The 27608-nt window shown below is 39.2% G+C and overlaps 1 protein-coding gene across 2 annotated transcripts in view; it reads right to left on the bottom strand.

The window, feature by feature from the left end:
* Positions 1–27608, bottom strand: part of IL17RD (interleukin 17 receptor D) — an 89848-nt gene that overhangs the window by 18708 nt on the left and 43532 nt on the right. For both annotated transcript variants that reach the window (XM_084632862.1, XM_084632863.1), the window contains exons 2-8: positions 14549–14606; positions 8529–8654; positions 5420–5538; positions 4803–4923; positions 3040–3084; positions 2789–2940; positions 916–981 (exon numbers count right to left, since the gene is read on the bottom strand). In XM_084632862.1, coding sequence (XP_084488988.1) covers positions 916–981; positions 2789–2940; positions 3040–3084; positions 4803–4923; positions 5420–5538; positions 8529–8654; positions 14549–14606 — 687 coding nt within the window. The remainder of the gene's footprint in view (positions 1–915; positions 982–2788; positions 2941–3039; positions 3085–4802; positions 4924–5419; positions 5539–8528; positions 8655–14548; positions 14607–27608) is intronic.

The following is a 27608-nucleotide window of genomic DNA, read 5'->3' as shown; positions in this document are numbered from 1 at the left end:
GACTGAGGGTTTGTTAGTGGAATGATGGCATGGTGGGGTAAGAAGGAGTTTTTTTTTAAGCTTCCTGCCTGAGTGACCTGGGCTGGCTGAGTTGCACTATTTTTCCTTGTTTGAACATTTGTTTTTTTAATGCTGCCTGGGTAATTTGTTATGTCAACCCACCTAGAGTTTAGGAGTTTTCTTCACTGTAGAATTTCAGAATTAAGAACACCTTGGTAATGGAGGTTGTTCGGAACTCTGAAATGTTCCTAAGTCCGAACAAAATGTTATGGTTGTTCTTTCAAAAGTTTACAATTGAACATTAACTTAATACAGCTTTGAAATTCTACTATGTAGAAGAAAAATGCTGCGTTCCCTTTTTGTATTTAGTGGTTTACATTTAACACAGTACTGTACTGTATTTGGGGGGTGTTTTTGTGTGTGTGTGGGCGGTGTCCCTGCTGCTGCCTGATAGAGTACTTCTGGTTCCAAATGAGGTGTGTGGTTGACTGGTCAGTTCATAACTCTGAGGTTCTACTGTATTGTTAATATTTAAACCTAAAGAAATAAGCAACATTTACAATATAATTAAGATGGGTCCAAGCTCCAGAATTCTGAATAGGATTTTGGTTTGGTGCACAGCAAGGGATGCAGCAGTGATCAGTGCTCGGGAAAGCAGAGAGATTGCAACTGTGCTTGGCTTCTGCATGAGGGAGGTGCAAGACAGGGAAGCTTTTTGCTCTTTTTCCACTACTGCACAGCCATGCAAGGCCCAAGTATGATCTGACCTAAAAATGTTAATTTGCCCCACTGAATTCAGTGAGGGTGTACAAGGCTGTAAATTACAGCAGAATGTGGCCCACGGTATTTTATTTGCAATTAATTTATTTATCTTACTTCTTTAGCTGCATTAAATTAGCTCTTCTCAAATATTACCTCAATGATGTAATCCCCTGGAGCTATATTCTGAAGAACACAACTTGTGATATCCGTGTTTTGTTCCTGCAAAGAAAAGGAAGGAAACTATTTTACAAGTAGTTCACATGCTTTACAAAGCTAACGGAAAACGCATTTGCAGCTAATGTTATTGATTTGAAAATTCACATTTCCACTATGTACACAGGCACCTTCCATCAAACAAAATCCAATTCAATACTGATAAAGAAATACAAACGTCTCTACTCAAATGTCTCAGGACTGGAATCTCCGGCCACCAAAGGCCTATGAAAGTTTGAGATAACATGTTAAGTTTTACACTATACCCTGAAGCTCCTTAACCTCAGGCGCTTGTGGACTGAACAACCTGCCACGGATCATTTAACTCAACAAAATGAAAGCAACCCAGCAGACTGCAACTGCCTTGATAAATGATCTCTAAATGCTAAAGGTCTGATTCCCTTCTACCCTGCACCTTATGTAGCCATTCACATCAGTGCAATATTTCAGCACATTTTACAACCTCTTTACATTGGTGTAAATAACGAAACAAACAGCAGGGTGACAGTGAATTTGGACCAAAGATTTACACTGTAAACTCTTCTGAGCAAGTACTATACCTTCCTAAATGTCTGCATAGCACCTAGCACATTTTGGACCCTACTATAACAAAAATGGGTAATAAAATGGAAAACTAATTTTAAACATACGGACATGACAGTATCAATAGACAATTAAGCTATACATCCACCCAGTTTAAGGGCTTGTCTACACTATTACTTTTGTCCGCATAACTTATGTTGCTCAGGGGTGTGAGAAAAACACCCCCTGAGCAACATAAGTTACGCTTTCAGAAGTGCCAGCGCAGACAGTTCTATGTCGGCAGTAGAGCTCGTGGAGGTGGTTTTATTACGTTGACGGGAGAGTTCTCTCCTGCTGACATACAGCGGTTACACGAGCAATCTTACAGCAGCGCTGCTACATCGGTACAGCTGTGCTGCTGTAAGCTCCCTAGTGTAGACCAGCCCTAAATAATAGTTACTAGCAGTACCAGTAGGAAAGATGAAACATTACCCAAACGTATGGAGTTGTTGTATTCAGCAAAATAAATCCATATCATTGCCATCAGTCTATGGTACACACTTCCCATAAAGCGTTGGCCTATTATTATTTTATTTTTGGATAACTCTGATTTTAGCACATAGGTTTCTCACCAGAGCTCTAAAGGGCATAGCCCACTGTATTTTTTAATTTTGTTCTCATACATTCCTTCCCCCGAAAGCTTCCATCACAGTCAGACTTATTTTCTAACAATATCAGAAGCTATTTATTAAAGACTGCATTATTTTTGAACATCCAAACTTTTCCCATTTCCGGTGAATTGCTTAGTACAAGACCCCCCTGGGTTTGGATGGGCATTGTATTGGGCCCACAGAGACCACGAGCTATAATTTTCCCACCGACCACTGCCAGCTCATCCCTCTTTTAAACATGAAGGGAAGTTTAACTAAATGCTCAAATAAAGGGCTACCTTGGGGAGTTACTTCAGATGAACAAGATTTAAGGAGTTGAAATTCTGTTCAGAGGGAGCATATGAAAAGAGGAAAATATTAATAATTATAAATAAAAATACAATTAAAAACTATTAATTAGAGTGTGCCCTTTGGGGCAAAGGCAATATCTTGCCGTGTATTTATACGGCACCTCGCACAATGGAGACCCAATCCTGGTTTGGGCCTTTGGTTACTCCCAAAATACAAATAATATAAAAATCCTTTACATTTTTTAAACATGTGAAAAGCTAAGGTCATCTAGAATTTTTAATGGTTACCACAAATCGTTAAAACAACAGTCGCGAAACCCTGTAACGTACTTGTCTGCAGGTCTTTTGTTTAAAGGATCCTTCATCCTTAAGTTTGTAGTGAAGATAGTAATATTTAAAGCCAAAGTTGTGAGGTGCGTGATCAAAACACACTTGCATGTTAAAACCTTGCTGGGTAATATTCAGATTCCTGGGCTTCCAGACTGTCAGAGGAGAGATATTTATGGATTGGAAAATTACTATTTCAAGAACAATGAAATTTTTGTAATATGAATGAATGGAAAATACTATATTTTACTTACAAGGTTTGCAGGCAAGGTTTTCTGGCTGTAGCAACAATTCACATGCTACAAACACACACACACAAAAATATTAATAATAAAAGATTAGGTTCTCCAATGGCTATACTCCAGAAAGAGAAAGAGGGGAGAAAAAGAAGGCAGAAAAATGGGAGCTATTTCATCATTTTTGTTTATCCAGCGCCTCCCCAAACAGTGCAGAATGAACAGATTTTGCCATATTTAGTAAGCTCAGCATACTTGTCATTGCTTAAATCATTCTCCACCTCTACACATAAAAAACAGCCTACTCAGTTTGTTTGAAATAACGTTACTTATTGAAATAAACAATATGTGAGTAAGGGTGAACAGAAGCTAATGTATAAAACACATTTACACGACTATATATAAAATGTTATTTTAGTCAGCGTCACCAGAGTGGACTTGAAATACCCAATCAATTGGGAAAAATTACTTACTCTAAACTCTTTTTAGAGCATTTTAGGGAGAAGAAAATCCTGAAGAGTGGAGGTTCTTAGCAGGGGGGAAAAAAGATTGATTGCCAAGATTTAAAAAAATAGTGTACCTAAAGTTATATAGGCACCTAAGAATAGCTATTCTGGAATAACTACCTATGTGGACATTCTATTCCAGAATAAAAACGACTTGATTCTGGAATAATAAATAATTATAGATTTAGGAATCTATCTTTAGGAATCCATTTTAAAATCTTGAACTTGAGACAATCTTGACCTTGGAAGTTTCTTCACTGCGGGTTTTCAAAAGGAGGCTAGATAGACACCTGTCTTAGATGGTTTAGACACAACAAATCCTCTATCTTGGCAGGGGGTTATACTAGATGACCCTTGTGGTCCCTTCTAACTCTATGATTCTAAGGACTGTGTAAGCTTTCCCATACTGTCCTGCCATTGACACTATTCATTAAGAAGGAAGACGCAGTCTCCATACGAACATAATTGCCAGGCTAGATCAGACCTGAGGCTATCTAATCCAGTATTCTGACTCCAAAAGTGGCCAACACCAAATGGTTCAGGGGAAAATGCAAGAAACCCTACAGTAGGCAGATGTGGGGCAATCTGCTGTCCGTGGTGGCCACCCCTAGGCCTCTGCTACACAGAGGCTATTACTTTTGCCAATTTCTCTGTAGTGGTCAGGGGTACTAGAATAATTTTTATAGTGGGGGTGTTGAGAGCCATTGAACCAAGTTGTAAATCCTGTATATAATGGAAACCACTTCAAGCCAGGAGGTGCTGCAGCATGCCTCGCACCCTTAGTTCCAGCACCTACGGTAGTGGTTTTATAATTTGAAGTTTTGTCCACTACAGACCAATCTGTGGTCTGTAAACTAATTTCATTTAGGACTCTGCCTGGATGTGAACCTCATCCCCAAGATCACAGCAGGTGCTTCCTCTCCTCAGCCACCTATCCCCTTAAATTCTGCCTCTTCTGTTTTCCTGACTGAGGCCAGATTTACAAAAGAAAATTAGGTCAGTATAACTACGTCGCTCAGTAGTGTGAAAAATCCACACCCCTGAGAGATGCAGAAAAACCAACCTAACCTCTGCTGTAGAAAGTACTAGGCCAATGTGAGAATTCTTCTGTCAACCTGGCTACCGCCTCTTGGAGAGGTGGAGAACCTACACTAACGGGAGAAGCATGCGCTGCCACTGCAGCATTTTAAGTGTAGACAAACCCTAAGGAAAGAAAAAAAAAAAAGGGTGGGGGGGGAAGGTAAGGAGGGGGAAGATAATATGTATGATACTTACGTCGAGTTCTGAAGAAAAATGGGTGGTAATTACTTTCATTTTTAATGGAAGGAAAAGGAACAATCTTTACAAAATAATCAGTTTCAAATTTCAGATTCAAAAAAGGCTGAGATTCCATTCCCTAAAAACATAAATATAAATAAAGAGATTTTGATATACTCTTCAGTCATCTGCCATGGCCATTTAGGAGTATATTGTTTTAAAACAAGCCCACAATTCTCCTGGACATGAACAAAAGTTAAGTGCTTTAGGAATCCTATGGCCTCATCCTTCTCTTGCCACCTGTGCACTACCATGCAGGGAGCCCCATAGAGATGGATTCTGCACTGCTAAAGGAGTGCACATCTGCTGCACAGTTCCTCAGAATAACGCCCCCTCATTGCAGTGAAGTTGCTAGTTCCACCAACAAGGGAGCCTCAGTAGATGGGGAGTGAGGGCTAGATTTGCCCCTAAATTAAAAATATCATGAATAAAAATGCTTAATTTTTTTGCAAGCAAATTGCTGGCTAGTAAGCAGTACATTTAAAAGAAAAGTTTAATAAAACATAAATGTCTCTTTCAAGCTCACATGCAAAATCAAACCAATAATGAATTTTTCCCAAAAGCATATCACTTACAGTTCTTTTAAAACCAGAGTTGAGCTGCTTTGGGTCTTTTAAAACCATTTGCTGACACTGTCTTCCCTCTGATTTTAACTCCTCAAGTATTACTCGAAATCCTTTCAGGAATTCAATCCCTGCAGACATTTAATTAAAATCCAGACAAATATTTCAAAAATACATTTCACTGTGTGTGATGCAATTTCGAAGTACTACACTTGTTAAAAAATAATGCCTAACCACCATTGTATCCCACCTGTATCAGATGTTTGTGTACCTGTCAGCTGGGTGTCAATAATAATTCTTCCTTTCTCTCAATATTTTTCTCACTTGTCTATCTAGAATTTAATTTCTTCTGCACTGAGGCTGTCAGTCTATATCTGTACAGTGCTCAGCTCAAATGGGGCCTCACCTCAATTGGTCCTTTGGGTTTTACCATACTACAAATAAATAAAATCATCATCATCATCAGGTTTGGTAATACACTGTATTTGTTCAATTTTCCCATTACAAATAGTAAACAATTTTGTAACATTTTTCACAAAGAATGGAAACACTGCATCCATACTGTGTTCCTGTCATTTATAAGACCACTGGACTACAGTGGCTGGATGCAGTAGTTATGATTTTTTTTTTTAGTTCTAATATTGCAGAACAGCAGAAGAATTAGCGGAAGTAGAATTACTCTTTATTTAGACCAGTGAATAACTATAGTTACGTACAAGTAAGACTGACACTACACCCATTTTGCTCAAGAGACAGTAGACTCTCAGAAAAATGTTGTGATATTGCTTGCTAATGTTCTCACCATGGTATTGCACCAGGACATTACACTGAGTCATGATGACGCAAATGTCACAATGCCAGAGAGTTGTGCTTCGATTATGTTGTGGATCAGATGTCAAAGTTGCCTCCCAGTTCTTCAAGCCCCACTACCATCACCACTGAGCTATGTAATTACAAGTGTTCTACATATGTCAGAATATAATGTTTACCAGAGACACCACTGCAGTCAACATAAGATAAAGATGACATAAACCAAAATGGATTAATGCCACTTAACATTATATGCTTATCTAGATGTGTGTGTTCCCATGAGCCTCTTCTATTTCTCCAGTTTTAAAAAATGTTTTATAATCTTGAAAAGAGAAAGAGCCATGACCTGCCCAATGTGTTCTTAATATTAAGTGGAACAAAAGCACTGTTTGTGCTAACATGCAGACCATGAAAGAGAAAAGTGTCTGGTCTCCCTATCACCTGAGACCCTTCAACTGCAGTTCTGTACTGATACTTTCAAAAGGATTAACCTCTGATCATTACAGGAGAGAATACCAAGTTTTGAATCCCCTGGAGATTTGATTTATCCAATCGGCAGCTGCAGATTACCAAATTCACTAATACTATGCTACTCAAAACATTAGGTATCATTTTCACATTCTCTTAATACCCAATAACAAATTTATTCACTATTTTCTGTTACAAATTTAGCTGTTATCAGATGTGATTATGCACACATTATTTACAAATGGACCAAATGTGACAGAGAAGCTCCAGGTAATTTTTCTTCTCTTTCTAGAACGTTTTCAGGGGACTTAAGCATTATAATCATTCAGTGTGGTACTGGCTCCAGAGGTTCGGGGGTCATGAACAGGGGAAAGGAAGGGCACGAGGTAAAAAGTTTGGGGGACCACTCCTTTACACACAAAACATAGCATTAAAAATCATTCTACACCTTTTAAACAATTACAGTTTAAAAAATATGAAGGTTGTTTATACACAAAGAAAAATTTGAAATTAAGACAGAAAATGGTTTCTTCACTTATTATCCTTCTGCTCTTCCATCAGAGTCTCAACTTTGAATTTCTTTGCATTTATAGTTTATACTGCCTCATATTGTCACTACTAGAAGAAATTTATTTCTCATAATTAAAACATTTAGAGCTGAAGCTGCTTATCTACTTGAGGACTAGACCCTAAATGCAGATTGGAGTAATAACATAAATAAGTATTTATAGATTTTATACAGAAAAAAATGAACTACAGATCCTTTTGCTGTAATTTAGTTCTGTAGTGTAAATAGATATCTGGTATTTTGTTTAGTCCATATATTGAATTGCTGCAGTGCTAATATGAATATATATGGGTTTGTCTACACTTGAAATGCCACAGTGGCACAGCTTCACTCCTGCAGGACTTCAGTGTAGACACCACCTACGGCAATGTGAGGGGTTCTCCCATTACCATAGGTAATCCACCTTCCTGAAAGGTAGTAGCTAGATGGACAGAAAAATTCTTCTGTTGACCTAGCACTGTCTACACTGGTCAGCTTAACTATACCACTCAGAGGTGTGGATTTTTCACACCCACGAGTGACACAGTTAAGCTGACTTGAGTTTCCAGTGTAGACCAGTTCTGTCAAAATGTTAGGACAGTAGTTACTCCACATTTGCAATGCTGCAGTTCAAACATTGATGAAGTGAGCTGTAGCTCACGAAAGCTTATGCTCAAAAAAATTTGTTAGTCTCTAAGGTGCCACTAGTACTCCTTTTCTTATTGATATCTCAGCCACTTAACACTCTTTTCTTTTAAAAGAAATGCACTCCTCATTACGGATAAAGATTTTGCAAACTGAGTACAAAGCATTCAGAACACTTAAACTTAGATTCTTGAACATGTGCAATTTAAAAACAACCAATCTCTTGGAAAGTTGAATATTTGTTTTCCCTTTATGTAAAGCAGTGGTCCCCAAACTTTTACCTTGTGCCCCTCCTTTCCCCTGTTCATGACCCCCGAACTCCTGGAGCCAGGGCTGGGAGAGGGGACTTGTCTTTTCCTCTCATATTAATTAAGGCCTTATCAAAGTAACTTAGTTATACACAGAAGCATACATTTTATTGGAATCTAATAATAAATAATATTAGAATATTTAAAAAAATAAAACTGGAGCCTTTTTGTTTGCTGAATACAGATTCCAATAAAATATATGCTTCTGTGTATAACTAAGTTACTTTGATCAGGCCTTAATTAGCATGAGAGGAAAAGACAAGTTATTTTAAAGTAATATGATCACGGAGAGACTGTTACAAAAGAGATGACGATTTAAACTGTTTTGTTGTCTAATACTTACCAAGTAGATTTGCTGTCCAAAGTATTGTCACTGCAACTTGTTCAGAACATGCATACTGGCTGACTGTTATATTTTGCACATCTCCAATCATGTGTTTTCCCACTGAATTCAAATAAGGAGTGCAATCTAAAAATATCGAGAAACAAATCACTTAAATAAAACATACTATGACAAAGTTCCTCCTCTACATTGGTGGGTCTTGCGCTTATTGGCGGATTTGCTCGCCTTGGAGCTTCACGGCAGCCCTCAGTTTGGCTGTTTTCATGAACCCACAGTCCAGGTCAACTCCTCCTGTGTCTGACCAGCAACTGAGAGGTTTGGGGGGAACCTGGGCCCGCCCTCTACTCCGGGTTCCAGCCCAGGGCCCTGTGGAATGTAGCTGTCTAGAGTGCCTCCTGAAACAGCTGTGCAACAGCTACAACTCCCTGGGCTACTTCCCCATGGCCTCCTCCCAACACCTTCTTTATTCTCACCATAGGACCTTCCTCCTGGTCTCTAATCATGCTTGTACTCCTCAGTCCTCCAACAGTATGCGTTCTCACTCTCAGCTCCTAGCGCCTCTGGCTCCCCGCTCCTCACACGCGCACCACAAACTGAAGTGAGGTCCTTTTTAAACCCAGATGCCCTGATGAACCTGCCTTAATTGATTCTAGCAGCTTCTTGATTGGCTGCAGGTGTTCTAATCAGCCTGTCTGTCTTAATTGTCTCCAGAAGGTTCCTGATTGTTCTGCAACCTTCCCTGTTACCTTACCCAGGGAAAAGGGACCTACTTAACCTGGGGCTAATATATCTGCCTTCTATTACTCTCCTGTAGCCATCTGGCCCAACCCTGTCACAATACAAGTTGTCTTGTGCAGGACCAAATAATTCATAAACTGACACAGGACAAAATCTGGAAAGCCTTGTTTATGCTACTAGTGCCAATAATGCTATTCATGTGAGTAAAGTGATCAAGATTTAGTTTATTCCTAAACATTTTTTGAAAAATAAACAAACTTAAAACTAGGAACTTCAAATACCTCAATTATTGTATTATTATATTTACAGCACATTAAGTCTACAATGGGGCTTTAGTGCCAGGATAACTAAAAACAATGTGGGCACTGTAAAATCCCTGTTTGGGTGAATGTACTCCTAAACCATTCCAGGAGATCAAACTTTAATTTGTTAATTTTCCTAAAGCATTCTGGTTTAATTTTCTTTACTGTTTTTACGTGCAATTATTAATATCAATCCCACTACTTCTCAATTATCCAGCTTTCAGGCCTACAGATGACTTAGTGGGCTTTGCTCCCATCACCTCAGATGAAGAGAGACAGAGACAGAAAACAGCTTAATTTCACAAAATGAGATTCTATAACACTGGTAGTTAACCACAAAATAAATCACACCTGAGTGATTCCTTAACACACCAAATATTTTGTTCATCTGGTAATAATACCACATGTACTACAGGTGAACCGGATGACTCCAGAGGGCAGGACACCTACAATGGAGGCTGCAGTTTCCAAAGGGAAGCAAAATTCTTTACTCTCCAGTACAGCAAAAACAGAAGAAAAGGTTTTTGGTTTTTTAAATCTTTTTCAAATCTTCTTCCTTGTCCCCTCTACATATTCTCCTAAAATATCACAAGCATACAGACTGCGAATCATCGATTCTAGACACCATTAACTACAACTATTTTCACTAGCTGTGAATATGTCCTTGGACCTAGTCCATGTTGTCCAAACAGCTCAGCAAGTTGTACCACAGTAATATCAGTACAATAATCAATTATTCAAAATTTGATTCTAGGTACTCGACTATACTATGCTTGCAAATGAAGTTGACTGATATGATCAAGCCAATGCAGAAAATAAGAATTTAAATCAAATACACTCCCTTGAAAACTACAAATGAAAAATTATTAATCACACAAACTGAATCTCTGAAGTGGGCTTTCTACCATGAATGACAAGGGTGAGCTGTTTGGCTCCTTTAGGTAATTGTTGCATAATTAAGAACAATATATTCTGTACTGTATTAAGTTTTATGAAAATTGAGCAATTAGTCCTCAGTTATTGTAAGTGGAATTTGTTGCTAAAAGTCAACCAAATGACAGCATGACTTTCCTCTTAGGAGAATAGAAATCTCGCTTTCAATGGAAAGTTTGGAGGACAACTTCTTGCAAGTTCTGGATGCAATTAACAGCCTTACCTAAGATTTTGGATCCTAGTTACTAAAATGCTATGCTGAAATAACAATTTGCCAAAATGCAATATAGCACAAAATGTCTTAGGGTTGAATGCGAGTTCCTGATTTAAAATGTTTAAAAAGAACACAGCAGTGAACAATTTGCAGGCTTTACAGGGAGGCATTTTTTCTGTTAAATCCAAGTTAAATACGAAACTGGATAAACATTTATTTTCTCACTTTGAACAAATTATTTAACCCCTACTATGTAGTGTCTTACCTCATGGGCAGGCTATGCAACAAAATAAATGCCTTTTAAATCAGAGCTAGGTAGCCAAATTATTCTCTCTCTTGGCTCTTCTTTATCAGTATATGTTTCTGTATTATGTAAAATCTTAAGCCTTGGTATAGGGGACCTCCTTGCAGTACTGCCAAACTTAAATAACCCCCTTAATCAGGGAGTTTGGAGCAGCATTTTAAATTAACATTTGTCATTGGTTAACCTCAGATCCTGATGCAAGAATTAATGGTAAAAAACATGACAGTTATTAGGGTGTAAACAGGCTGCACTGTGTGAACCTACAAGTGGGTATCACTGCTCTGATTGCTATTTCCTGCTTTTCTTTATTCAGGTAAGAAATTATTACCCTCTTCTAGTGACCATTTATTCCATGTAGGATCTGATAGGCATAAATTATGCTGGCTTTCTTTAAATGCTAATGTGAGGTTAGACATAGAATAGGAATTCACAATAAAGGATTTAGATTTCAGAAATTATCATATAAACAGAAAGAAAAGGAGTACTTGTGGCACCTTAGAGACTAACCAATTTATTTGAGCATGAGCTTTCGTGAGCTACAGCTCACTTCATCAGATGCATGCCGTGGAAACTGCAGCAGACTTTATTTATACACAGAGAATATGAAACAATACCTCCTCCCACCCCACTGTCCTGCTGGTAATAGCTTATTTAAAGTGATCATCAGGTGGGCCATTTCCAGCACAAATCCAGCTTTTCTCACCCTCCACCCCCCCACACAAATTCACTCTCCTGCTGGTGATAGCCCATCCAAAGTGACAACTCTTTACACAATGTGCATGATAATAAAGTTGGGCCATTTCCTGCACAAATCCAGGTTCTCTCACCCCCTCACCCCCCTCCCAAAAACCACACACACAAACTCACTATCCTGCTGGTAATAGCTCATCCAAAGTGACCATTCTCCCTACAATGTGCATAATTAAGGTGGGCCATTTCCAGCACAAATCCAGGTTTTCTCACATCCCCCCCACCCCCATACACACACAAACTCACTCTCCTGCTGGTAATAGCTCATCCAAACTGACCACTCTCCAAGTTTAAATCCAAGTTAAACCAGAACATCTGGGGGGGGGGGGGGCGGGGGGGTAGGAAAAAACAAGAGGAAATAGGCTGCCTTGCATAATGACTTAGCCACTCCCAGTCTCTATTTAAGCCTAAATTAATAGTATCCAATTTGCAAATGAATTCCAATTCAGCAGTTTCTCGCTGGAGTCTGGATTTGAAGTTTTTTTGTTTTAAGATAGCGACCTTCATGTCTGTGATTGCGTGACCAGAGAGATTGAAGTGTTCTCCGACTGATTTATGAATGTTATAATTCTTGACATCTGATTTGTGTCCATTTATTCTTTTACGTAGAGACTGTCCAGTTTGACCAATGTCCAGATTGGACTGCCATGTACATTGGTCAAACTGGACAGATGTTTGGTTTAACTTGGATTTAAACTTGGAGAGTGGTCAGTTTGGATGAGCTATTACCAGCAGGAGAGTGAGTTTGTGTGTGTATGGGGGTGGGGGGGATGTGAGAAAACCTGGATTTGTGCTGGAAATGGCCCACCTTAATTATGCACATTGTAGGGAGAATGGTCACTTTGGATGAGCTATTACCAGCAGGATAGTGAGTTTGTGTGTGTGGTTTTTGGGAGGGGGGTGAGAGAACCTGGATTTGTGCAGGAAATGGCCCAACTTTATTATCATGCACATTGTGTAAAGAGTTGTCACTTTGGATGGGCTATCACCAGCAGGAGAGTGAATTTGTGTGGGGGGGTGGAGGGTGAGAAAAGCTGGATTTGTGCTGGAAATGGCCCACCTGATGATCACTTTAGATAAGCTATTACCAGCAGGACAGTGGGGTGGGAGGAGGTATTGTTTCATATTCTCTGTGTATAAATAAAGTCTGCTGCAGTTTCCACGGCATGCATCTGATGAAGTGAGCTGTAGCTCATGAAAGCTCATGCTCAAATAAATTGGTTAGTCTCTAAGGTGCCACAAGTATTCCTTTTCTTTTTGCGAATACAGACTAACACGGCTGTTACTCTGAAACCTGTCATATAAACAGAGGGCTCATATGAAATTGTGACCAAGGATAAACGAAGATATATCAGAATGAAACAAAACGATTTCCTTCAGTGTTTCCAGTAAGCGTACTAGGTTTTAATACATAAGGACTTGACTCCAACTCCAGCAACCAGTCAGTGATGTAGTTGTAAAGGTGCACACTCCAAATGTAGACAAAGAAAGTTGTTATTTGCACTGATGCTGTTTATTTTAGCTCCACTGCTGCAAAATCGGGGCTTTCCTAGTCTACGCATTAAGTTTACACTGGTGCAGCTATACTGGTGGTGGGCCACTGACTGCCAAAACAGGGTAAAGTCCCAATGCAGATATGGCCCTGGTATACCCAACAGATAGCTGAGTATGTGTTAGCATATCCTGAGCCAAGAGATGCAAATCAGATTATAGTTCATGAGAGAACAAACTAAAACTCAGATATTTAACATTAATCATTGGAATGAAACCTATTTCTAGTATATTCCCTTTACATGAGGACAAATTAAATTTATTTTCTACTTAAAGGAACTCAACTCCGTTTACACACAAAATTTAGATTTCAGAAAAACAAGCTTTTACAAACTTAAAAACAAACACATTTTTTCTCATGAATTTAGAAGCTGGGAATGGGCGACAGAGGATGGATCACTTGATGATTACCTGTTCTGTTCATTCCCCCGGGGCACCTGGCTTTTGCCACTGTCGGGAGACAGGATACTGGGCTAGATGTCCTTTGGTCTGACCCAGTAGGGCCGTTCTTATGTTCTTAAGTCAATGAAACACACAAAGGGTACAAACTATACTAGATTTTTAAACCTTTTCAGTATTAAATAAATCTACATTCTTATTACTAGTATATGTAAGGAAAAACTACTAAAACCATATAAACCTTACAGACAATTTACTTTTAAAATCACCACTAGCTAATTTTAGAGTGTAAATATGTCTTCCTTTTAAAGAGACCAAAGAAAAATTAAGCAATGTAAAACTTGGCATAATGGAATCCTGCTTTACATGGCATAAATTTTGGTAAGCATGGATGAAGTGACTGCCTATTTTTGGCAGCTGCTGCCTCCTGTATGGAAGTTTACTTTTGAATGACAGAGACATTGGATGGGCTCAGAATGGATAACAGACAGTAGAAATGTGTTTTTATTATTAATTATTATAATTTAGTAAAAATATCTCACCAAAAGCATTTTTCAATCATCTTTGTTTACACAAACCTACGGTTCACAAACCTACAAGAATTGTGAGAATTATTTTTTTTAAAAGTCATGTTGCTATAGAAGAGTGAGATTTGGGCTTTTAAAGCATTTTTCAATCATCTTTGTTTACATAAACCTACAGTTCACAAACTCACAAGAATTGTGAGAAAATTTTTTTTAAAAGTCATGTTGCTATAAAAGAGTAAGAGTTGGGCTTTTTGTTTTTGAGAGAACTTGAGATTTTTATCTGTTGTAGGTGATTAACTTACTGTCATATTTAAAGGTGACATTAAGCATTCCACTGTTTTTGCTGATTGGTGGCAGCACCTACAGAGAAACAACAGAAAAATATAGTGAAAAAAAAATGACTGCTTTGAGTTTACACAAACATTTTAATTTTAGGTGTTTCGATTTGGCATCACACACAAAAAGAAAAGCCTCCCATGGAAATCCATGGTGAGTTACATTGTCTTCAACTGTCAGGCAGCCAACGTGAACACAACCAATGCAAGAACAGATTGCAGCATTCCTGAAATTCTATATTCTCTCCTACCAGTAGCTTTCAAATACACAAAGGCATCAAAACACAAAGAAACAAATTTCAGCACCAAGGAAAAAATCTACAGTTTCTAAGGAGGACAACCTGATCAGCATATCTGAATAATAATAATAAAAAAAATTTGTTTTGGAAGGTACTGGTGTCCCCAAATCCATTATTCTGAACTGACTGGATCTGTACAGAAATACTCCATTAGCCAAGGGATTGGAAAATCAAAAAGTGACTCAAACTTATCTTTAGAGAGGAAATAAAGTGTGACTGAAAGCAGCATCTAATAAGGCTCAAAACCACTAAGCTACAAGCTGTCAAACAAATGTACAGGTGCAAGAAAATGCCAGTCTCTTCTGAGGCCGAGCCCAATTCCTCAGACCTAATGACAAGAAAGCCTGAACAACTAAAAAGAAAAAAAAAAGTCATTCCTAAATATAAAGGGAAATACAGAAGAACACCAGGGCAGTTGCACAGAAGAGTGATCATGGCACCTTAGTTATGTTTTCTTAGTGAAAGCAACTTCCAGGACAGAAATCAAAACCAGGAGGAAATGCCAAGAGAATTCATTGTGGAGCTGGAAGAATCCACAAAAGAGAAATTCCCCATTGTGCTAATCAACTGATGGTGAGTAAGTGCACGAAGGACGAGATGGATTCTGTCCATTTGCTTGACCATCAGGCATATATGGCCAAGTTTTCAGCATGTTCGGAATTTGCCTGCAGATAAATCAGACTGCCTTTTTAAAATGTTTAATTCTATTCAGTGCTTATGAAAGGTGCTGAAGTCATACCTAGAGAGATCAAAGCGTAACCAAAGAACAGGTGTAACAGGATACCAAGAGGCCCTGGGAGTAGCTCACTCCCCATGGCCCTAGGGCTGGGAGGAGTTCTGTGCCCCTGACAATTACTGGGGGGGGGGGGGGGGGGCGGTGTGCTCATTTGCCCCTCCTTGTTCACAACCCTGTGTCCACTGAAGGTAGGACAAGGAGCGAGCAGATTAATCTGCAGCAAGGAAGATTTAGGTTAGATATTAGGAAAAAACGTCTAGCTATAAGGATAGTTAAGCACTGGAAAAGGTTACCCAGTGAGGATGTGGAATCTCTGTCATTGGGAGGTTTCTAACAACAGGTTAGATAAACACTTGGGATGGTCTAGGTATACTTGGTCCTGCCTCAGCACAAGGGGATGGACCAGATGACCTCTCAAGGTCTCTTCCAATCCTACATTTCATACTTGTAAGTGCTTTACAAATTTAAGAGTGATTTATTGTTTTCATTATCTGTTTATATTACAGTAACAGCTAGAGACCCCAATCAATATTGAGGGTCCACCAGGCTATGCTCTGTACAAACACATATTAAGAGGCAGTCTTTGCCAAGAAGAGCATACACTCTTATTCGACAAGAAAAACAGCAGAGAAATATCATTTAAATTCTCTGTTCTTTATTGGTTGGTTGGCTAAAATCAACAAACAGTTAGCAAGATTGCCAACTGGAGCAACTCCAGTTGGAACAGGTTTTGTATCCTAAAACTTTTCTACTAGAGGAACAAGTTTTAAATATCCAGTAAAGTACATTAGATACCAATTTTTAAAATGCAAAAATCTACAGTTTCTCATTGTTTCAGAGTGTTATATTTTGACAGAAATCATGTTTACTTTTAAGCTTGAGACACCTATAATTGTTCATTAAAATGTTTTAAGATTTAATAATTGCCTTTAGGCTATGTTACCAGTTAGCCATCTGTATTCCTAACACGGGAACTATTCCTTCAGCAAATTGCTGCTTTAATTATCGAGTTAACAATTGTACAGATTTGCCTTCAAGTTCACTACCTTTTTGCCTAGTATGTTGCACTCTGGCTTTAGATGTGGCAGCTAAAAAGCAGCTTTTACTTTCAAATATTAATGTTTTTCCCACAAGTAGTACAAATGATTGTTACATTTGTCTCTGGATATTTTAGAGTTGTATTACATTTTATGGGATAAATGAGATCTATCTAAATTCAAATATACATTTAAAGTATCCCTAAAAAACAACTGAGTAAAGGATCAAAGTTATGGAGCCTGATCCTATTATTGCTAAAGACAACAAGAGTTTTGCCACTGATTTCCATGTGTTATCATATATGTCACAGTAGGTATTTAATGCAAGATTACAAAATTGAGTTGCAATATAATACATCAACATTGTTACATTATATGATTATCTCTGTGCAGGTGTAAATGACTGCAAAAGGTGTAAAGCAGTGGAGAAGCAGGCTCTATGGTATCTATAGGAAGTCTATATGGACATACACACCTGTGTATACATATGTATTTATAAATTATATCTACAATATATCATATATTCATGATCATACATCTGCAGTAGTATGTTATCAGTGTCTTTAAGCACTTGGCTTGCATACAAAATTAAAGCAGCACTGTCAAACAGCACAAAAATTTGACTTATTTTAATATGGTATAATCTGGTTCAGGGATAGGGAAAGATCTTACAGATTCTCAACAAACATTTAAGAAACTCACCTTTGCATTGCAAAGAAGCTAGTGGAACAAGTTTGGTTTACAGTTATCTAAATAGGTGTGGCCTACACAAAAAAGGTGCAGTTAATTGCCTGACACTTTTCTCAGAGCAGTGCTATTATCATTGATGATACTGTGGAATGAACAAGGAAATAACTAAAATGAATTCAGTACAGTTTATTATTTCGTATTTGCCTTTTTCAAAACTTGCCTGGAGGGTTTTTTCAAAGCTTACAGCTCTAATATTGATCTAATAATTGAGGAAAAATAAATCAATGTATTGTTTTCTATTTTATGGTAAAATTTACCCACTCTCTCCTATGGGGTTACACAACAAATTAACTCAGTCCTGTAACTCAATTATTACGATCAGGTGTCTTGTTTGTTACAAGTGGCTTTAGATTATGTGGGAATTTATTCCTGAAACACCTGTTGCTTTCATTCGTTCTTCCCAGAAATTACCTCATTTTTTGACATTGTAGAAGGATTATCTAGTAACAGTAGATGCACTGCTAACAATGCCTAAAGCAACAGGAGATGGCTAAGATCTGTAAGCATATGTTTGAAATATCTAGACTCCTTGGACACACATCATCAAATCACACCATGCATGATTCTTCATCAGCTGACCAACTCTAACCATGCAATTGGCTGTGTGGCTTGTGGATGAGACCGTTAAAAGTAAAGTCCTATCTTCTCAGGGTCGTATTTAAGACCCTATTGTACATTTGGGGAAAAAAGCAAGGTTTTGCCCCTGCCCTCCGTTTTCGTGGCTAAAATGTCTCTTTTCCATCACTGCTGGGCATTGTGTTGTGAGCCAATTGGTTGCCTCAATCGAACTCTGAGATATAGAACAATTCACTCAAATGTTTTCAACCAGGCAGCATTAATGAACTGCTAAAAAAAAAAATCCATATTTTAGGTTCCTATTTCTCTAGAGTGATCAGTCCCTTACAACCTGTAATTTATAGCTAATAATCTGAGCTAACAGAATTGAGGATATGATACACTATTTAATAGGCTTTTAAAATCCCTATTTGCAATCTTACTAACTCTCACTTATTCATATACTTGGCCTATTGATTTATATTCTCACTTACAGTTGTAATAAAACTCATTAGGCAGGTGGTAAACTGAGAATACATTATGCTCAACATATTAATTTTGCTATTAATGTGGCTTCCCACCTCCTCCTTTTACCTATTTCATCCACATTTTGCATTTGTCATAATCCTCCCTTGTGAACTCTTTGGGTCAAGGTTTGTCTTTATTGTGTTTATATGACCCTTAGTACAATGTAGGGTTGTAAATACCATTTTAAAAGTTAAAAGTTTAAATGATTAAAAATATTTTGTTTAAATGGTTAACTGATTAAAGGGCCAGCCAGCTGTTGCGGCTGTGGCCGATTCCGCCAGCCGTTGCAGCTGTGGCCGGCCACGCACAGGGCCATTGAGGCCAGCCAGCCAGCCCAGGGATTAATGGTTAAAGCGGGTAAACCAATAAAACTAATGCTTACTAGTTAACTGGTTTACATTTTGCATCCCTACTACAAGGAAGCCCTGATCCCTGAATGGTCACTTTGGTTGATGATGATTCAACACTCACCCTTTGTATGCATTCACCTTAACTGCAGCTCCCAAGTTAAATGCAACAGCTCTGCTGTGTTTAACAAGAATGAGCAGCACAAAAAACACATCGTTATCTTGAGGTTATCATCGGAGTCTTATGGAACACTTCAAAATTTACCAGCAACATCAAATGAAATCCAGGAAACAAACCAAAAAAGATGCAGGGAAAAACAAAGCCACAACTGGCACAATTCCAATTCCAATTGACAACTCACAGGAATGAACAGAATATTTCCTCGCTGTGTACCACACAAAGCAACTTTCTTAAATATCTTACCATTTTGAACAAACTAATGGCTCTAAAAATAAATAGTTCTTTAAAATATACATACTAACAGCTCTTATATTCACAACAGCTCTGCAACTCTCACTTAACAGATCAAATTGAACAGATAAGATGTAAAATTCTCCATTTGAAAGAGAAACATCACCTTTCTAGTCAACCTCTAACCTTAAAAAAAAAATCCCCTTGGTTTTCCCAAGCAGACCAGCACCGTCATCCACCAAATGAAGAAAATCATGAAAGAATATACATTAAAGGATCAAAATTTACATTACAGACCTCAATTTCATATACAACCACTGGTATTGCAGGCACATTTTTGTAATGTAAGCAATAAACATTCCAGAGTTAGTGACAGATACTAAAACAAACGGGGGAGAAAACCTCAAAGTTGTGAGAAAAGAAATTTTCATATTCAACAGATGCTACCCCATGGCTCCACACAATACTATATAGGTATGAGAGCTACTTAAAACACTTAAGCTTCAGAAGGTACAACTATGATACAGTTTTTAAAACCAGACAAGCAGGAAATAGTGATTTGATACTTAAAGGAAAACGGCAGTGTAATATAAAAGATACTCTAATCACCACCACCAATAAAGATGAGGCACTGTCAAAAACTGAGATGTCCAAACAAGTTGATAAATTAAAGAGCAATAAGCCTTCAGAACAAGATGACATCTATTCCAAAGTTCTAAAAGAATTTAAGAATGAAGCAACAGAGCTGCTAACAAAACTATCCAATCTCACATTAAAATGACTTCCCATATCAGAGGATTGGAAGGTAGTAAAATTGTAGCTATCTTTGAAAAAAGTATCTGGGTGGTGCTGGGAATTACAGACATCATGCCTTCTTTCAAATACCAGTAAAACTGGCTGAAATAACAGTTACAATTAGAATAATAAAACATTTAGTTGACCATGACGTGGAAAGGACAAACCAGCACAACTTTTCTATTCTCGTATTAATTCTTAATGCGTGTCAACAAAATAGTGACTAAAGGAGAACTTGGTTGTTATGCTCTATATGAACTCTCCAAAAGTCTTTCAAACTTTTTCATAAGAAGCTATTAAGGAAACTAAGTATTCATAGGGTGAGAAGTAAAGTACTGTCAGGGATGAGAAACATGCTAAATCGAAACAGAAAACGAAGAGCAGGAATAAATGGTCAGGTTTCAATATGGCAAAAGATCAATAGAGGGGCAACCCAAGGATATGTACGAAGACTGGTATTGTTAATTCAGTTACAAAGAATCTGGAAAAGGGAGGGTGTGACCCGAGAAGTGGCAACATTTCCAGATGACATAAAATTATGTAGGTTAGTGAAGACTGAGGAACGTCTGAGGGACCTAGAAAAGCTAGGTGAGCCTGCAGCACAAAGTTGACAACTGCAAAGTAAAGCATAATGAAAGGTATGAAGTGAAAAACTCATACACATTGTTGGGTTCTAACTTAACTGTAAGCACTCAGGGAAAAGGCCCATGGACTGCTGTGAACTGCACAGTGGAAACTTCTGCTCACTCAGTGTGCAGCAGCAGTCAAAAAAAGCAAACAATGTGCTGAAAATATAATGCATGTCACTTTTTGCTAAATCTTTGTAAAGAAAGGATGACCAGAACTAAACACATATTACAAATAGATGGCACAACCTCACCTGGTGGTCACCCTTTTTTTTTTTTTTTTTTTAAACAAAGATTTTGCACAAACAGACCATGTCCAGAGATCGGGTACAAAAACATTTAGAGCAACGGAAAGACTTCCATTAAAGTAGAGATTCAACAGATTGAGACCATTTAGATTAGAGAGGAGATATGACAGAGTTATAAAAAGTAATGGATGGTTTAGAGGAGGTAACCCAGATGCTCCTGTTTATTCTTTCTCATAATACAAGAACAAGAGGATATTCAAGGAAACTCAAAGTCAACAAATTTAAACTTAAATAGCATACTTTTTCACACCACATGTACTCAACCTCTGGAACACTCCTACAAAATATCACTAAAAGTTTCAAAAAAGGGATTAGACCACTATGTGGATAACAAGACTAGCCACATTTACATTAGATAGGATATTAACAAAACAGAAAAGCTGTAAGTCCTCATGATGCAGGGCGCAAGACAATCAGTAGCTGGCAGGAAGTAGGAAGAAACTTCCCCCATGGTAGCTAATTGTCTACTAAAGAGTCTTGTCCCTTTTGGTGAAGCATCTGGTACTAGCCAATGTCAGAGACAGGTCGCTGAGCTGATCTGGTCCAGTAATTTCAATGTTCCAGAGCAGTAACTCCAGGGGAAATGAAACCAGGAGTCAGCCCAACATAGATCCACTGCAAAGGACTGACCTGTTCTACATTTTTGCATTTTATTTTTCCAAAGCTGGCGTTAAACTTTTGAATTCCAGGATTACATTACAATTTTATAAATACTTAAAAAAAAAAAGAAACATGTTCCAGCACTCTAATTTGAAAATGCAAAGGTTAAGATCAGCTTTCCTTCCCTCCCTCCCATCCCCACCAACACTTTATTAGAAATGCCCACAAGCCCTCTAAATGTGAACACCTCTTAGGCTCTGTCTACATTAAGGAAATTCTCACTGGTGTAACTACCTCAATGTAAAAAAAAAAAGGAGTACTTGTGGCACCTTAGAGACTAACCAGTTTATTTGAGCATGAGCTTTCGTGAGCTACAATGAAGTGATGCTGTAGCTCACAAAAGCTCATGCTCAAATAAACTGGTTAGTCTCTAAGGTGCCACAAGTACTCCTTTTCTTTTTGCGAATACAGACTAACACGGCTGTTACTCTGATACCTCAATGTAGTTACACAGGTGTGAACTTCTAATGCCGACATGCTGCATCAGCCAAAGTAGGACATATACCGAGACAGTTTACTTCACCATGTTACCACTCTTTCACTGGTGCAGAACTTCAACATTAGGGGATGGCACTAGTGTGATGTTATACCAATGTGAATTTCCTGAATGTAACAGCACCTTACTGTGCTCAGTCCTACAGAAGAGGCAGCTCTAGATAAGTTCATGGAGGATAGGTCCATCAATGGCTATTAGCCAGGATGGGCAAGGATGGTATCCCTAGCCTCTGTTTGTCAGGAGTTGGGAATGGGCGACAGGGGATGGATCACCTGATGATTACCTGTTCTAGTCATTCCCTCTGAAGCACCTGGCATTGGCCACTGTTGGAAGACAGGATACTGGGCTAGATGGACCTTTGGTCTGACCCAGTAGGGCCTTTTTATGTTTTCTTACTGCTTTGATAGAGTCCTCATTTAACAAACATACTTTCTACTAACTACATATGGGGCTGCGTGACTCAGGGGGTTAGTAAAGGCTTAGAGAACTTTTCACTTCTATATATAGATTTCAATTAGCCTAGGATAGCAGTGACCAAAATCTGTTCAGTGGCTGATGTGCAATGTGCTGTTCTCATACACAGGGCCCTACCAAATTCATGGTCCATTTTGGTCAATTTCATGGTCATAGGATTTTAAAAATAATAAATTTAATGATTTCAGCTATTTAAATCTGAAATTTCCCAGTGTTGTGATTGTAGGAGTCCTGACCCAAAAAGCAGTTGTAGGGGTGCCACAAGGTTATTGTAGGGGGGGTTGCAATACTGCTACCCTTACTTCTGTGCTGCTGCCGGCGACGGTACTGCCTGCAGAACTGGGCAGCTGGAGAGCGGCGGCTGCTGGCCAGGAGCCCAGCTCTGAAGGCAGAGCATCCGCCAGCAGCAGCACAGAAATAAGGATGGCATGGTATAGTATTGCCACACTTACTTCTGTGCTGCTGCCTGCAGAGCTGGGACCTCAGTCAGCAGTCGCCACTCTCCAGCCGCCCAGCTCTGAAGGTAGCGTCGTTGCCAGCAGCAGCGCAGAAGTAAGGATGGCATGGTATGGTATTGCCACTCTTACTTCTGCGCTGCTGCTGGCGGGGTGCTGCCTTCAGAGCTGGGCACCCGGCCAACAGCCGCCCCTCTCCAGCCACCCAGTTCTGAAGGCAGTGCAGAAGTAAGGGTAGCAATACCGTAAGTCGCCTAAAATAACCTTGCAACTTCATTTTGGGTCAGAACCCCCAATTTGAGAAACGCTGGTCCCATGAACTCTGTATAGTATAGGTAAAAGCACACCAAAGACCAGATTTCATGGTCTGTGACGCTTTTTTTGTCGCTGTAAATTTGGTAGGGCCCTACTCATACAGTTTTAAGTGAACAGGTATCCACAACACAAAAGATGCCATTGAAACAGACACTAACTGGCATCCTTGTTGAAGATTTCATAGAGGGCAAGAACCAACTAGGGCAGAGACATGAAAATACTATTTTGCTCCCAAAAGATGTCCCTGTAGTTTGGAGTTCAAGCATATTTGCAAGATGCAGAGTTTGATGCCTGTAGCAAATGTGAGTAAGAGGATTTGGGGCTCCAGAGATATCAATTCAATGCCTTTCATAACATTAACTCACTTTTGAATGAGAGCATGCAGTATATACCGTAACCTGTTCCTAGTCAACAATGAGAACTTTGACACTGGTTTCAATGGGAATAACTTCAGGGCTTGTATTGAAATCCCATGGTATCTGTGAGTATTATGTTAATTAACACTGTCTATAAAGCACAAGGACATTTGCAGAAGCACGGGCTTTCATGAAATGTTATCTTTGTTGTCACCTGTGTGCTTAGCCAAGGGGCCTGTTAGGTTAGGCTGAGAGCTTATTAACAAGGCTCTAACCTGCTATCTTTGATCCCTACTCCTTTTAGGATTCCTTGACAAGGAGGCGGGGCTAACTCAGGGGAACAGGGGTTTAAAAAGCCAGCTCCTAAGGAAACAGAGGAGCTAGGGAACAGGAACAGCAAATAGGGGAGTTTTGCAAAGGCCTGTGAGAGGCAGATACACCTACCAAACATAGTGTAAACTCAGACCAGTAACTGCCTCCCTGCCAAAAAAGCCCCAAACAAAACACACACAACCCTGCAAAAGTAAAAATAATCCAGGCAGAAGTCCAGCAGCAGAGTGGGGGGTTATTCAGTTTATTGAACTGAATGCAGCATCTATAATTATTTGCCTCACAGGCAGGTGGCATATGTGTGCATTTGGTGCAAGCAACTCATGGCCCACAGAGACTGGGCTCTTGAGACCAGAGTCACTGAAATGGAGGGGTTAAGGGAGACAAAGAGGTACTTAGAGGAGACTTTCAGGGACTTGGAGTGGTCCCTAGTCTGACAGCCCCTGTGTTATCAAGGAGGATGAAAGTCTCAGGGAAAGAGAACATCAAGCTGGGGTACAGGGAAACAATCCCACAGTTGGGACCTTCCTTTCAGATGATGTCACGGTACCCTCTTGCACTGAGGATACCCCTGTAGGAGAGGAGACCCTAGTTATTAGGAAGAGTAAGGTAATAGTAATGGGAGATTTAATCATTAGAAATATAGATTGAGAACCACATGGCAAATTGCCTGCCATGTGCAAAGGTTGCAGATCTCTCGAGACATCTTGTGATAAATGAAGGTGTGGGGGGTAGCTCCCTTTTATGGATACCCAGCCAGCCAGTTAGCTATAAAGTCCCTCTTGGTGGCTGTTCTCTGCTTGCTTTACCTGTAAAGGGTTAACAAAGTCCCCCAGGTAAAGGAAAAGGAGTGGGCACCTGACCAAAAGAGCCAATGGGAAGGCTAGAACTTATTAAAATCGGGGGAAAAAACTTCCCCTTTGTGTCTGTTGTGTTCCTCAGGAAAGAGGGGAACAGGGAGAGTTATGCTATGAGAGGCTTTAAGCCAGATATGATCATAAATCATCAGCTTATACCTAGAACCCACTTGCCTGGTACTGAAGTTAGGCTTCCTGTCCTGTAATTGCCAGAATTGCCTCTGGAGCCTATTTAAAAAAAAACGGCTTTACATTACCTACCTTCCAATCATCTGGTACAGAGAGGCTGATTTCAGCAATAGGTAACATACCACCGTTAGTATTTCTGCAGTTTCGTATTTGAGTTCCTTGAGAACTTTTAAATGAACACCATCTGGTCCTGTTGATGTGTTACTGTTTAATTTATCAGTGTGTTCCACAACCACCTCTGCTGAAACCTCAGTCTGGGACAGTTCCTCAGATTTGTCACCTATAAAGAATGGCTCAGGTGTGGGAATCTCCCTAATATTCTGTGCAGTGAAGGTTGATCCAAAGAATTCATTTAGCTTATCCACAATGGCCTTGTCTTCCTTGAGATCTTATTTGGAACTTATTTGGAACTCCCAAATGTGTAAGTAGATCAAGAATGTTTAGAAAGAAGCGATTAGGTTTATTTCCTGGCTTGTGAACTCCTCTATACTAACCCCAGATGCTTTTTGTTTTGCTTGTAACCTTAAAGCTGGACCTCAAGAAGGTTATTCTTGATGTTTAAATTTTGTAAGTGAGTTTTTTAAATCTAGCAAAAACCTAAGTTCCAGACGTATTTTCTTTCTTTTTGTTTTTAATTAAATTTACCTTTTTTTAAGAACAGGCTTGGATTTTGGCGTCCTAAGAGGTTTGTGCATATGTTGTTTAATTAGCTGGTGGCAACAGCTGATTTCCTTTGTTTTTCTTTCTCAGCTCTTCCCCGGGGTGTGTGTGAAAGGGCTTGAGGGTACCCCACAGGAAGGAATTCCCAAGTGCATCTTTCTGGTTTCAAAGGGTTTTGGTTTTTTTTGCATAGTATAGAGTGGTAGCAGCATCTACCCATCCAAGGTCAGCGAGAAACTGTAATCTTGGGAGTTTAATACAAGCCTGGAGTGGCCAGTATTAATTTTTAGAATCCTTGCGGGCCCCCACATTCTGCACTCCAAGTGCCAGAGTGGGGAATCAGCCTTGACACATCTAGACAGACTTATGTGTAGTGCTGGGGAGGAGCCAGTGATTGTGGTACACATCGGTACCAGTGACATAGGGAAAGGTAGAAGAGAGATGCCTAGAGGCCAAAGTCAGGCTGCTAGGTAAGAGATTCAAGCCCAGAACCTTCATGGTAGCATTCTCTGAAATGTTTCCAGTTCCACATGCAGGGCCAGTTAGACAGGCAGAACTGCAGGGTCTCAATGTGTGGATGAGACAATGGGGTTGGAAGGAGGGATTCAGGTTTATTAGGAACTGGGGAACCTTTTGGGAAAGTAGGAGCCTACACAGGAATGGGCTCCACCTAAATCAAAACGGAACTAGATTGCTTGCACATAAAATTTTTAAAAAGTCATAAAGGAGTTTTTAAACTAAGGGCTGGGGCGGGAGGAGCACACAGTTCAGACAGAGATATCCCTTGGGGAGGGATTTATAAAAGGAGATAATCTATGTCCTAGTAAAAGAGGAGAGGATAGAAGTTAATAATGTACAGATAGGAACTGAAGAGAAACAGTCAACCGAAAAAGAGTCCCATTCAATTATATCATGTGAAGGCAGACAGCTAAAAAGTGACAAATTTTATAATAGCTGATTTACGAATGCTAAAAGTCTAAATATTAAGATGGGTGAACTTGAGTGCCTGGTATTAAATGAGAATATTGATACAATAGGCATTACAGAAACTTGGTGGAATGATGGTAATCAACTGGGCAAGGAAATACTAACGACAACATAGAGAGGAATGACAGAGTTGGCCATGGTGGGGGAGTTAAATATAGTAAACATCTGAAATGAAACAAGCTGTACAACAGACTCTAGCAAATCCATGCTTGAATAAAAGAGTATAGGAGTAGGAATGTACTACAGACCAAAAGGATTGTGAAATGCTCAGGGAGATTAGAGAGGCTACAAAACCAAAACCAAAAAAAAACCAAAAAAACCCACCAAACCAATAATAATGGGGGATTTCAATTATCCCCATATTGACTGGGAACATGTCACCTCAAGACAGGATGCAGAGATAAAATTTCTAGATACCTTTAATGACTGATTCTTGTGGCAGCTAGTCCTGAAATCCTTGAGGGGAGAGGCAATTCTTTATTTAGTCCCAAGTGTAGCACAGGATCTGGTCCAAGAGGTGAAGCAGGGAGGGATAGCTCAGTGGTTTGAGCATTGGCCTGCTAAACCCAGGGTTGTGAGTTCAATCCTTGAGGGGGCCATTTAGGGATCTGGGGCAAACACTGGGGACTGGTCCTGCTTTGAGCAGGGGGTTGGACTAGATGACCTCCTGAGGTCCCTTCCAACTCTGATATTCTATGTTTCTATGAATATAGCTGAACCTCACCGCAACCATAACATAATTAAATTTAACATCCTTGTAGGGAAGAATATACCAAAGAAACCCACCACAGTAGCATTTAACTACATAAAGAGGAACTACACAAAAATGAGGAAGCTAGTTAAACAGAAATTAAA

This window comes from Lepidochelys olivacea (genome assembly GCF_965140295.1).
Source record: "Lepidochelys olivacea isolate rLepOli2 genome assembly, chromosome: 7".
Taxonomy (NCBI): domain Eukaryota; kingdom Metazoa; phylum Chordata; order Testudines; family Cheloniidae; genus Lepidochelys; species Lepidochelys olivacea.
This window is presented reverse-complemented; position numbering and strand designations above follow the sequence as displayed.